The 14,664-nt window shown below is 36.0% G+C and overlaps 1 protein-coding gene across 4 annotated transcripts in view; it reads left to right on the top strand.

The window, feature by feature from the left end:
• prorp (protein only RNase P catalytic subunit) overlaps positions 1–14,664 on the top strand; it is a 106,161-nt gene that overhangs the window by 56,087 nt on the left and 35,410 nt on the right. For 2 of the 4 annotated variants that reach the window (XM_069916827.1, XM_069916826.1), the window contains exon 4: positions 252–359. The exons of 1 other annotated variant lie outside the window; for it this stretch is intronic. In XM_069916827.1, coding sequence (XP_069772928.1) covers positions 252–359 — 108 coding nt within the window. Of the gene's footprint in view, positions 1–251; positions 360–9,270; positions 9,489–14,664 lie in introns of those variants that run through there. One more of the 4 variants, XM_069916829.1, reaches the window with a different exon arrangement.

Here is a 14,664-nt window from a genome sequence, read left to right as displayed (position 1 = left end):
GTAGTGTAAAAGAAACTAATTAAATGACTGTTTCACTGGGAAGTGGACCTATAAACTTGGAACAGAGTCCTAAGTGGATCATATCAAAATTTAGGTTGAGAATGGCTCATGAATATGGTATCTTAATTTGAATGGAATGCAAAAGAAGGCTTTGCATTTATCCTTGTGGATGTAACAAGAATAAATAGATACACCCCACTGATCTAGTTTTGTATTCTATTAGTAAAATGTACTTTTCAATTTTTGTTTAGGAATTGCATCAATTCCAGTCCTTCGTGAAAAATCGACTGCCTTTTGATGTTGTAATTGATGGATTGAATGTTGCCAACATCTCAAATAAGGGCATACGATCGAAAATTGTAAGTACTCAATAAAGAATGGAAAACAGTTGGTGCAATGCTGTTACAGTGGCAGTGATTGGGACTGGGGTTTGAATCCCGCACTGTCTGTAATGAGTGTATATGTTCTTCTTATGTCTGTGTGGGTTTTCCCAGGGGCTTCGGTTTCAAAAACATACCAGGGGTTGTCGGTCAGTTGGTTGTAATTGGGCAGCAAGAGGCCATGGGTCGAAAGGGACTATTACCGTGCTGTATGTCTAAATCATAAAAATTTTAGAAAAACATTCCTTATTTCATTGTCATCATTTTATCTAGTTTTAATATTTAGATATAAATTTCTGTGCTATTAAAACTTTTTAATGTTCAATTGGGCAATTGAGTTCAACAGAGGTTGAAAAAAGAGACTCAGCAGATAGCAGTTGATTGGTCAATCGAGTTTAACAGTTGAAGGCAACCTTATAAGTGTACATGTGCCGAATGTGGATGATGAAAATTTTATACAAGAAACATTTCTTAATTTGACAGGAGCACATCAGAATATTTTAATAGCTAGGGATCTTAATTTTTGTTTAGACCCAGTTTTAGATAGACCAACTAGAGTAGCGAAAGCTACCTTGACGTTAATGAAAGACTTAAATCCACCAAAGAAAGAGATTACTCTTTTTATTCAAATGGACATTATTCCTTTTCAAGGATAGATTTTAATATTGACACATTTCCAAGGTAGAATTAATCCAGTTGATTATAAAGAAACAATTTTATCAGATCATTCACCTTTTTAATGACAGTTGCAATGTCTGATAAAGAAGAATCAATTTATAAATGGAGATTTAATTCAATGTTATTAAAAAATCCAGATTTTTGTGATTTTTGTCAGAAGGCAAATTCAAATTTTTCTCAAGATTGATTCTAATTCTGTTGATGATAAATTTATGGGATGTGATGAAAACATATTTAAGAGGATAAATCATAAGCTGCATCTAAAATTAAGGATTACATGAAAGAGATAAACCAGGGAGGAGTCACGTGATGGAGTAGTGGCCGGTCAGGGAATTCCAGCCCTCTACGGAAAAGTTTAAAAAAAACGCATAAAACACAAAGGTACAAGATTAAAGTTTAAAACAAAGTAAAAATAAAGGTGAGAAGAAAATGGCAGCGAAGAGAGAAAAGTCGAAAACAACGGGAAGAAGAAAGAACGTCGGAAGAAGAAGGTGAAGGCCTTACCTGTCCGAGGAGGCCTGCCGCGGAGAGAGAAGCCCGCTCCCTCAGGTCAGTGGAAGTCCCGGGCTCGGGACTACAAAAATGGCTCGCAGAGCCGAGTAAAAGTGTGCAACCGCGCATGCGCAAGGAGTCGCGCATGCGTGATGCGTATGAAAAATAACACACTGACGGGAGGGGGAACAGCTGCGGAGTCGATCTCCACAGCTGAGAGAGACACCTGCAACACAGCAGCAGGTGCAGAACACAGAAAATAACAACAAGAAAGAAGAGGGTAAAACGAAAGCAAGGAAACAGCAGATGGTCAACCCAGAGGAGTAAGAAGAAGAAGAAGAACAGAAAGAAATGGAAGAAGAGAAAGGCAAGACAATGGATATATCTTTTTTTAAAGAATATATGGAATCAGTGAAAGAATGGCAATTACAAGAATTTAATGAGATAAAAAGAAGAATTAAGAATGCAGAAGAAAAAATGAATAAAATAGAAATGGTCATATCAGAGATAGGAAAAAGAGTGGATAATTTGGAAAAACGAGAAATAATCGTAGAAATGGAAGTAGAGGTCTTAAAAGAGAAATTAGAAGAATCTAATAAAAAAGTTAAAGAGGCACATGAGCTGTTAGCTCAGAAGATAGATATAATGGAAAACTATAATAGAAGAAATAATATGAAGATAGTGGGCCTTAAGGAAGATGAAGAAGGCAAGAATATGAGAGAATTTATAAAAGATTGGATCCCCAGGGTCCTATGAAGACTAGAATTACAGGAAGAAATGGAAATAGAGAGGGCACATAGAACATTAGCCCCGAAACCACAACCGCAGCAAAAACCAAGATCCATTTTAGTAAAATTTTTAAGATATACAACAAGAGAAAATATATTGGAGAAAGCAATGAAGAAAATAAGAGAAGACAAAAAGCCACTGGAATACAAAGGTCAAAAATTTTTTTTCTATCCAGACATGTTTTGAACTCCTGAAAAAGAGGAAGGAGTTCAATACAGCAAAAACGATCTTATGGAAAAAAGGATATAAATCTATGTTAAAGTACCCAGCGGTACTTCAAATAGTTATTCCAGGGCAACAAAACAGACTATTCTCGGATCCAGAGGAAGCACGAAAATTTGCAGAACAACTACAAAACAAGCAGAGAGATGAAGACATGTAATGAGAGTAAAAATGACCACGAACTATATGTATGTGTGTATATGGGTGTATATATATATATATATAGATGTGTATGCATATGTGTGTATACATGAATGTATCCGTATTTAGAGGAAAATATATAGAGTATAGATAAGAATTAATAAGGGAATGAAAGGGAATAGAGGGAATAAGGAGGGAATTAAAAGAGTGACCTTTGTTACATATGAAAATTGAAATCTTTTCCGGGGTGGCTGGGTGGGGAGGAGTTATGGTCACTGCAAAATCAGTTGACGTTTGCGAGTGAATTCGCAAATCCAAATGGAGAGGGGAGATGTGGTTGCCCGACAAGGGATAAAGGGCAACTCAGGAGGGGGAGGGGAGAATGGGGTTAAAGAAGTTTTAAATAGGAGAATAAGGAAAATGTTTGATGCTTTAGAAATGTTGTCTTATAAAGTGTTCAAAACAAGAAAGCAGAAATGGATAAGAAGGAAAGGTGATGATGGAGAAACGGAAAGGGAAGATAAACAAAGTATGAAATGGCTACGTTGAACTATATGACTTTAAATATTAACGGAATACATAACCAAATCAAAAGGAAGAAACTGCTAAATTTACTGAAAAAAAGAAAAATTTGATATAGCATTTGTGCAAGAAACACATTTAACTGAATTGGAGCACAAGAAATTAAAGAGAGATTGGGTAGGACATGTAACAACAGCGTCGTATAATTCAAAAGCAAGAGGAGTAGCTATATTAATCAGTAAAAATGTACCAATTAAAATAGAAGAGGAAATAATAGATCCAGCAGGGAGATATGTAATGATAAAATGTCAGATATATTCGGAGTTTTGGAATCTACTCAATGTATATTCACCTAACGAAGAAGATCAAAAGTTTATGCAAGATATTTTTTTGAAGATAGCAGATACGCAAGGGAACATATTAATAGGAGGGGATTTCAACCTTAATTTGGATTCAAATATGGATAAAACTGGGAAAAAAATTAACAGAAAGAACAAAGTAACCAAATTTATAATTAAATTGATGCAAGAAATTCAACTTTTGGATATATGGAGGAAACAACACCCAAAGGAAAAGGAATATTCATATTATTCGGGTAGACATAAAACATACTCAAGAATAGACCTATTTCTGTTATCAGCTCGTATGCAAGATAGAGTAAGAAAAACAGAATATAAAGCTAGAATATTATCGGACCATTCACCCTTGATATTGACAATAGAGTTAGAGGACATCCCTCCAAGAATGTATAGATGGAGATTAAACTCCATGCTACTTAAAAGGCAGGATTTTAGAGAATTCATTGAAAGACAAATTAAAATGTACTTTGAAATAAATACGGAATCAGTGAAAGATAAGTTTATACTATGGGATGCAATGAAAGCATTCATTAGAGGGCAAATAATAAGTTATGTAACCAAGATGAAGAAGGACTATAATCAGGAAACAGAGCAGTTGGAAAGGGAAATAGTAAATATAGAAAAAGAATTAGCAATGAAGGAAGATACAACTAAAAGAAGAGAATTGGCAGATAAAAAAATAAAATATGAAACACTACAAACATATAAGGTGGAGAAGAACATAATGAAGACAAAACAGAAATATTATGAACTAGGGGAAAAAACGCACAAAATCCTAGCATGGCAGCTTAAGACAGAACAAGCTAAGAAAATGGTATTGGCATCAAGGAAAAAAGACAAACAAATCACATATAATCCAACGGAGATCAATGAAAACTTTAGAAAATTCTATGAACAATTATACCAAACTGAAAACGAAGGGAAAGAAGGCAAAATAGATGAATTTTTAACTAAAATTGAACTACCAAAATTACAAATAGAGGAACAAAATAAATTAACAGAACCATTTGAAATAGTAGAAATACAAGAGATAATAAAAAAAACTATCAAATAATAAAACACCAGGAGAGGATGGATTCCCAATAGAATTCTATAAAACATTTAAAGATTTATTAATTCCTCCCCTCCTGGAAGTAATCAACCAGATTGACAAAACACAAAGCTTACCAGATTCATGTAAAACAGCAATAATTACAGTAATACCAAAGCAAGGGAAAGATCCTCTCGCACCAGCGTCATATAGACCAATATCATTACTTAACACAGATTATAAGATAATAGCTAAACTATTAGCAAACAGATTAGCAGATTATGTACCTAAAATGGTAAATCTAGACCAAACTGGATTTATTAAAAAAAGATGCACAACAGACAATATTTGTAAATTTATTAACTTAATTCATGCAGTAGAAGGGAGTAAAGCGCCAACAGTAGCAGTTGCTTTAGACGCAGAGAAGGCCTTTGACAGAGTAGAATGGAATTATTTATTCAAAGTATTGAAAAAATTCAGTTTACCAGAGAAGTATATTAATTGGATTAAAGCATTATATAAGGGGCCATTGGCGAAAGTGACAGTAAATGGATATATATCAAAGCAATTTAACTTAAGCAGATCAACAAGGCAGGGATGCCCACTAACACCCTTATTGTTCGCGTTAGCTATAGAACCACTAGCAGAATTGATAAGAATAGATAATAATATAAAAGGAATAAAAATAAAAGACAAGGAATATAAAATCAGTCTATTTGCGGATGATGTTATAGTGTGCTTAACAGAACCAGAACTATCAATAAAAGAATTATATAAGAAATTGAAGGAATATGGAGAAGTGTCGGGTTACAAGATTAACGTAAATAAAAGTGAAGCAATGCCAATGAATAATGCGGATTTCTCAAAATTTAAGAAGGAATCACCATTCAGATGGCAAATGCAAGCAATAAGATACCTAGGTATACAAATAAATAAAAATCTCAGCCATCTATATAAACTCAATTATTATCCACTAATGAAAAAATTACAGGGCGATTTAGAGCATTAGAAAGATTTACCATTAACACTAATAGGAAGGATAAACTGTATTAAAATGAACATTTTCCCAAGGATATTATACCTATTTCAGGCATTGCCAATACACTTGACAGAGAAATTCTTCAAGGAGTTAAAGAAAATAATAAGGAAATTTTTATGGAAAGGGGGGAAACCGAGGATAGCACTAGATAAATTAACAGAATGGTATAAACAAGGAGGCTTACAACTGCCAAACTTTAAAAATTATTATAGAGCCACACAATTAAGATACCTATCAGATTTTTACCAAACAAGGGAAAAGCCAGATTGGACTAGATTAGAACTAGATAAAATAGGGGAAAAGATACCTGAACACATATTTATATAAATGGGTTGAAAAATTGGTACAACATAGGAGTTCTCCAGTATTACATCATCTGCTCAATATTTGGAAGAAGATTCATGTAGAAAGGAATAAAACAAATTACCAATTACCAAAACTAATAATGACGCAAAATCAGTTACTCCCTTTTACAATAGATAACCTTTCCTTTAGAGAATGGGAGAAAAAAGGGATCAAAAGAATAGAAAATTGTTTTTCAGGAAATAGATTATTATCCTTTGAAGAAATGTAAGATAAATACAGTATAACTCAAGATACAGTGCTGGCATATTACCAATTGAGATCCTACTTGAAGGACAAATTAGGAAGCAGTCTGAGGTTACCAGCGGGAAGTAACTTTGAATATGTGATTACAGATACAATGATAATCAAAAGATTTATAACAAATATGTATATTAAACTGCAAGAAAAGGAGAATGAGGAAACAAATGGTAAAACTAAACAAAAATGGGAACAAGATTTAAATATAAAGATAAAAAAGGAAACATGGGAGAAGTTATGTTCTGGAACGATGAGAAATACAATAAATACGAGGTTACATATGATACAATATAACTGGATACACAGGCTATACATTACACCTCAAAAGTTAAATAAACGGAACCCAACAGTATCTGACAGATGTTTTCGTTGTAAAAAAGAAATGGGAACAACAATTCATGCAATCTCGACATGTGAGAAAGTAGAAAAATTTTGGGAAGATCTAAACCAGATATTAAATAAAATTACAGAAAACAATATACCAAAAAACCCAGAGATCTTCCTCCTAAGTAACATAAAAAACAAAGAATTTGGAATTGATTTGGATGGTGCACAAAAAAGATTTGTTAAGATAGCTCTAGCCGTAGCAAAAAAAATGTATTATGTCAACCTGGAAATTGTAAGATAATTTGAGAATACAACAATGGTATATAGAATACCATAATGAATAAATGTATTCCATTAGAAAAAATAACATATAGTTTAAGAAATAATATTGAAATATTTGAACAAATATGGGAGCCATACATGAAAGACAATAGAGAAAACCTACCGGGGACATTTACCACCTAAATTAACGAAAGGAGAAGGAAATGAAAAGAATTGACTCAGTGGAATTTCTTGTTTATTTTTATTGAATGACAACATTGTTTGACTGGTTTAATGTATCTTAGATTTTGTACTTTAAATGGATGGTGGGGGAGGTAGGGAGGGTGGGATGGGAGGAGGGGGGGAAGAAAATGACACTGTATATATTTGAAAAGGAAAATGTATGTATCATGGTCAATGTGGTTTATGGTGTGAAAAATAAAAAAAATTTAAAAAAAAGAGATAGACCAATTGGAGAAAGAGATGATGTTTAGAAAAAGACCTGCAAAGACAGACTTCTGAGCAAAAACGTAGAAGACTTGTTAAATATAATACATTACAAAAATATTGAACAGAGAAAGCAATAATGAGAACTAAGCAGAGATACTGAATTAGAGAGGGGCCATAAGGTCCTTGCTTGGCAGTTGAAAGCAGAACAAGTTTCAAGAATGATTAATGCAATTCGGTTGGAATCAAATGCAACTACTTATAAACCTCAAGAAATCAACAAATCTTTGAAGAAATTTTATTCTAAGTTATATAAATTGGAGTTGCAGAGAGACGATAATAAAATAGAAATTTGTTTGCCACAAATAAGGCTACCGAGGTTAAGTTTACAAGAGCAAGTGGAGCTGGATGCCCCCTTTGTCCTTTGAATATAAAAGGTACCAAAAAGGAAGTAAATTTAAATGGAAGATGAATGGAATAAAATATCTTGGGATAGCAACTGACAACAACTTACAAAATCTGTAGAAACTAAATTATGTTGCGTGGGCAAGCCGCCACAGGTCCCTTTTTTAGTTAAACTGTAATAATTGTGGTTGAGAATGATGCCTGGATAGTCTGTTTCTACTGCTTGGTCCGGAAGATCTATTAACAGGAGCATTAAAAGTTCTTTAAATTGTCTGTAAAACTCAGGTGGGAATCCATCCTCTTCCAGTGATTTATTAGCTTGTAGAGTACCCAAGGACTTTTCAATTTCTTCTCTTGTAAAGGGAGTGTCTAGTTTTCTCACTCTCTCTCCCTCTTCTAGTTTTGGAAGTTCAGTATTCGACAAAAAAATCTTCCATTTCATTCTCGTCTCCTAGTAATGCTCATTTGTATAATTTTGTGTGACATTGTCTAAAAATGTCATTGGTTTAATTTTGCTTAAATGCAAGAGTGTCTGTCTGTTGTTATAGCAGTTATCATTCTTGATGACTCCTCCTTTAATCTGCCAAGATAAAACTTTGTGCCCATTCACCTAACTCATAGCATTGTTGTTTAGTCTTTAATATAGCTTTACCTGTTTTATATGTTTGTATTATATCATATCTTAGCTTTTTATTCTCCAGTAATCTATATTCTTGTAGTCCTGTTCTTTGATTTTTTATAATATCTTTGATAATATCTTTCTTTGATATTATTCTTTGATAATATCTTTCTCTAGACTATTTACTTTTGCCATATATTCTCTTAAGATGCTTTGTATAGGATATAATTTGTCTCTGCAAATATGCTTTGAGCATGTCCCATAACAAAAAAACTATTGTTATAGATGGCTGATTTGTTTCACAAAATATTTCTATCTGACTCTTTATAAATTTGCAGAAGTCTGTTCTTTTAAGTAGTATGTTATTAAGACACACCTGTATACATTTTCTTGCTTTTCGATTATTATAATAGTTAAATTAATGATGAGTGGTCTGATAGAAACCATGCTAGGTATTCTGTTTTTATCACTCCACTTTTTAACTGGGCAGACCTTAAAAATAAGTCATTCCTTGAGTAAAAGGAGTAGTCTCTCTGTGGGATTTAATTGCCTCCATGTATCGATAAGATTTAGATCCTTCATATATGAAATTGTGGTTTTTGCTGCTTTTGCTCTCATTACTGTTCTTGGAGATTTATCTGGTATTGGGTCCAAGCAAAAATTAAAATATCTTTCAACCAATATATTTTGTCTTCCTTCTGCTGTTTTTAGAAGATATCCTTCATAAAAGCTTCATTGTCATAACTTTAAGCATAAATATTCATAAATTTCCATGCTTCTCCATAAATGTTACCATGTGCCATTACATACCTTCCGGCTTGATCAATCAAAGTGTCTTCTTTTAACACTGGCTTATTTTTATTAATTAGAATTGCTACCACTCTTGCCTTTGAACCAAAGGAAGATTATATTATTTTTCCAACCCATCCTCTTTTTAATTTATTGTGTTGTAACAGCCCACGCATGGAGACACGGACTGGCCCACAAAATGGCCAATGAATGCGGCGACTTGCGCGGACCTGGGGTTGACACTGGCCATCGTATCAGGTGATCTCCTGTTGTGGTGGGAACGCCAACCAATCCCAGGGATGCCCTGTTGACACAGAGCCCTGACGTCAGCACCTGGGGCCATATAAATGCGACGGCCAGTGCAATAAACCAGTCTCAACTTCAAGACTTTGTGTATGTTCTTCTTCTCCACACCCGCATAGCGCGAATGCTACAATGTTCCAATTTGGTAAAATGTTTCCTGCATAAAGATTATATCCACTTTTAATTTCTTTAGGTATGCCCAGACCATTTTCCTCTTCACTGCTCCGTTTATCCCATTAATATTAAAACTAATAAACTTTAGTGTTTTATCCATACTGTTTTTCAAACAAATATTGTGTAACAATAAAATATTTCCTTTTTTAAAAAAATACTGTAACATTTCCCTTGTAAGAGATTTCTCTTTTCATTTCCCTTTTAAGAAACATTTCCCCTTTAAGAATCACATGCACACTCATATACCTATCTCTGACAGTGACGTTAACAATAGAACCTGAAAGCCGGCAGAATCTTCCGAAGAAGAACCCCTCCCTTTAGGGCCATCTTTTAAAACCACTCCTCTCCAAGCGCCATTTTCCCTCTTAAATCGGAGTTCCCACCCTGCTACTTTCTTCACCAGTCTCCTTTCTTTCCAGAGCTCTCCATGTAAATTAGTGATTTTTCTTTTAGCAGTAAAAACCAGACAATTCAGTACTACTAAATTTAAATTTTAAAAAAATGCATTTTTCAGTTAGTCCTATTTTAAAATGGACTTTTCAATCTTCTCATCTGGAGACTTTAATCTTTTTATAACTTTCTTTAAAATTCTTCCACTTCTTTGTTTTTGAAAATTAATCGATTGAGACATCCACCCTTAACATCGCTGGGTAAATAATTGAATATTTAAAGTTTTTAGATTGCAATTGTCTCTTTACTTCATCAGATTCCTTTCTTTGTTTATTCAAAGACAGGCTAAAGTCTTGAAGAAATATTGCTTTTGCATTGTCCACCACTAATGGGCCATTGTTATTTTTTGAATATTTGTATGCTGCTCCCAAGATTGCATCCCTCTCTTAGTAATTTAAAAGTCTTACCAGGACTAGTCGTGGTAAGCCAGTGGTATCCCTGACTACTTCATCTGTGATCCTGAAGATCCTGACAAACTGAGTAAAGGAATTGCAGCTGGAATTGGATCATTTGGGAGGCAGAGGGGGTGATAGACAGGAGTTGCAGGGACACCCTCAAACCTACGAGGCAGGAGGAGGGTAGATGGGTGACAGTCAGAAGAGGGAAAGGGAAAAGGTAGGGCAGGGCACCCCTGTGGCCATCCCCCTCAATAACAAGTGTGCCATTTTGCGGGATAAACTACCTACCAGGGACAAGCCACATAGATCAGATCTTTGGCATGGAGTCTGGTCCTGTGGCTAAGAAGGGAAGGGAGGAGAAGAGGTGATCTGTGGTGATAGAGGATTCTATAGTTAGGGGACAGAGAAGAGGTTCTGTGGAAGGGATCGTGTATCCCTGATGGCATGTTGCCTCCCTGGTGCCAGGCTCCAAGATATCTCAGAATGAGTTCACAGCATTCTCAGGAGGGAGGGTGAGCAGCCAGATTTTGTGGTCCATGAGGGACCAATGTTGTGGGTATGAAGACTGAGGAAGTACTGCAAGGAGAGTTCAGGGAGCTAGGTGCTAGTTTGAAGGACAGAACCTCAAGGGTAGTGATGTCAGAATTGCTACCTGTGCCATGTGCTGGTGAGGTTAGAAATAGGAAGATAATGCAGCTTATCTCATGGCTAAAGACATGATATAGGAGGGAGGACTTCAGGTGTCTGGATCATTGGGTTCTCTTCCAGGGAAGATGGGACCTGTTTTGAAGGTTCAGTTTGCATCTGAACTGGAAAAGGACTAATACCCTTACGGGCAAGTTTGATAGTGGTGCTCCAGTGAGTTTAAACTAGGATTGCAGGGAAAGGGGAATGGGAACCATGAGAGGATAGAGGACTGGGGGAGGGAAAAGATTATGTTAAAATTGCATGTGCTATTAGAAGTCAATGGGTTGAATGTGGTGGAAATGTTCTCAGATTCATCTATTTCAATACAAGGAATATTGTTGGAAAAGTTGACAAGCTTAGACTGTGGATTGGCATGTGAAATTATGATATTATGGCCATTAGTGAAACTTGGTTGCAGGAGGGGCAGGACTGGCAGCTCAGTGTTCTGGGCTTCCTTTGCTTTACATGTGATAGAGTGGGGGGGGGGGGGGGGAAGGGGGAGGAGTGGCATTGTTCGTCAGAGAAAGTTGTGCTCAGGCAAGACAGACCAGTGGGCTTGTCTACTGAGGCTATATGGGTGGAGCTGAGGAGCAAGAATGGTGTGATCGTAATCAGTGAGAATTGGATAACCAAATCCGGAGAGAGAGCAGATACCTTCTGGAAACATGCGGATGTGTTAGTAAGAGATTTTAACTTTCCACATTTTAACTGAGACTCCCACGCTGTAAAAGGGCTGGGTGGCTTGGGGTTTGTCAAATGTGTTCAGAAAAGTTTTCTAAATCAATATATAGAGGTACCAACTAGAGAGATTGTAATACTGGATCTTGCATTAGGGAATGAGACAGGACAGGTGATAGAAGTGTGTGTAGGGGAACATTTTGGGTCCAGTGATCATAATGCCATTAGTTTCAAGTGAATTATAGAGAAGGATAGGTCTGGGTCTCTGGTTGAGATTCTAAATTGGAGAAAGGCCAATTTTGAGGAAATGAGAAAGGATCTAGAATGCGTGATTGGGATAAATTGTTTTCGGGCGAGGAAAGTGGAGTACCTTCAATGGTAACATACAGAGTTTGTATATTAGGATCAAAGGCAAGGTTAGAAGGCATAGTTCCCTTGATTCTCAAGGGATATTGGGGATTTGGTTCAGAAGAAGAGGTAAAGAACAGGTATTGGTAACGTTGAGGAAATGAGGTATTTGAGTATTTTAAAAATATGCAAGAAAAACCTCAAGGAAGAAGACATGAGGTTCCTTTAACAGATAGTGTGAAGGAAAATCCTTCGGGTATATTAAGAGGAAAAAGATAGTAAGGGTCAACATTGGTCCCCTTGAAGATCAGAGTGGTTGGCTTTGTATGGAGCCAAAAGATATGGGGGAGGTCTTAAATGTTTTTTCCATCAGTATTCACTCAGGAAAAGGGCACAGATTTGTGAGAAGTAAGGAAAACAAGCAGTGAGGTAATGGAACCTTTCCAGATTAAATAGGAGGGTGCTTGCTGTCTTAAAGCAAATAAGAGTGGATAAATCCCCAGGGCTTGACAAGGTATTCCCTTGAACCTTGAGGGAGGCTAGTGTAGAAATTGCAAGGGCTCTGGCAGAAATATTTAAAATGTCTTTAGCCAGAGGATTGGAGAGTAGCTCACATTGTTTAAAAAAGGCTCCAAATGTAACCCTGGAAGTTCTAGGCTGATGATCCTGATGTCAGTAGTTGGTGAATTATTCGAAGCTGTTCTAAGAGATTGGATATACAGTTATTTACATAGCCATTGGCTGATTCAGCATAGTCAACATGGCTTTGTGTGTGGTTGGTTGTGCTTAACCAATCTCATAGCTTTTCGAATAATTTACCAGGAAAGATGAAGGAAAGGCTGTGGATGTGGACTTTATTAAGGCCTTTCACAAGGCCCCACATGGGAGGTTAGTCAGGAAGGTTCAGACGCTAGGTATTTGTGGTGAAGTAGTGAACTGGATTTGACAATAGCTAGACAGGAGAATCCAGAGAGTAGTGGTGGGTGATTGCTTCTCAGATTGGATCCTGTGACTAGTGGTGTGCCTCAGGTATCGGTACCTGGACCATTGTAGTTTTTCATCTACATCAATGATCTGGATAATTGGTAAATTGGATCAGCAAGTTTGCAGGTGACACTAAGATTGGAGGTGTTGGGAACAGTGAAGAAGGTTTTCAAAGCCTATAGAGGGATCTGGACCAGCTGGAAAAATGAGCTGAAAAATGGCAGATGGAATTTATTGCGACTAGTGTGAGGTGTTTCATTTTGGGAGCATAAACCAAGAAAGTATATACACAGTAAATGGTAGGGCACTGAGGATTGTAGTAGAACAGAGGTATCTGGAAATACAGATAAATAATTCCCGAAAGTGTGTCACAGGTGGATAGGGTTGTAAAGAGAGCTTTTGGCATATTGGCCTTCATAAATCAAAGAATTGAGTACATGAGTTGAAATGTTATGTTAAAGTTGTATAAGACATTGGTGATGCCAAATTTGGAATATTGTATGCCGTTTTGGTCACCTAACTATAAGAAAGATATCAATAAGATTGAAAGAGTGCAGAAGAAGATTTACTAGGATGTTGCCTGGACTTCAGGAGCTGAGTTACAAGGAAAGGTTAAACAGGTTAGGACTTTATTCCCTGGAGTGTAGAAGAATGAGGGGAGATTTGACAGAGGTATTTAAAATTATGAGGGGAATAGAGTAAATGTAGATAGGCTTTTTCCACTGAGGGTAGTTGAGATACTATGGACAGGTGCATAGATGGGAGAGGTATGGAGGGTTATGGACAGAGTGCAGGCCAGTGGGTCTAGGCAAAAAAAAAAATGGTTCAGCACAGAATAAAAGGGCTGAAGAGGCCTGTTTCTGTGCAGTAATGTTCTAAGCTAAATCAAGAACAGACTACATGAATTTGTATCTTTAGATTGATTATGTAATGGCATAGTGCATGGGATATTTGTAGTATCATAGACAGAAATATACGTGCGTCTAGTCAGGAATTTCTCGAGAATCATTGGTAATGTCCTTGTGGGCCAGCTTGCTTCTGATAATGTTGAAATACGAGATAACATTTCAGTTTTTTTTATAAACCCATACTCCTTCAATTTGGATAATATGTCGGATGATGAAGAGCTGAAGGAATATCTTATTGAACTGCACACAAATCCAGTTCTTGAAATGCAATTTGAAAGCAAAACTTTGGAACAATATATTTGTTCGGCAATGGACATGTTTCCCAGATTTGGTGAAAAAGCACTTACTGTGCTCATCCCATTCGCGACGACATACTTATGCGAGTCTGGATTTAGTGCCTTTTTGTTAACAAGACAAAATCTAGAAATTGCTTGGGTGCACAGGCAGATGTGCGGAGTGGTCTCAGCAACAAAGGGCCACGTTTTGAAAAAAGCAATAAACAGGAACAAAAGTCATTAAATTTAAATTGGCCTATGAACATTTGAACATTAGTTCTTTATTTTTTTTAAAAGAAATTTTATGCATGGATGAAAATTTAATTTTTTGTAGGGTTTATGCAACTTTTAATTTG

This window comes from Narcine bancroftii, chromosome 2, assembly GCF_036971445.1.
Source record: "Narcine bancroftii isolate sNarBan1 chromosome 2, sNarBan1.hap1, whole genome shotgun sequence".
Lineage (NCBI taxonomy): Eukaryota > Metazoa > Chordata > Chondrichthyes > Torpediniformes > Narcinidae > Narcine > Narcine bancroftii.
The sequence above is the reverse complement of the archived record's forward strand: the minus strand, read 5'-3'. Positions and strand labels throughout refer to the sequence as shown.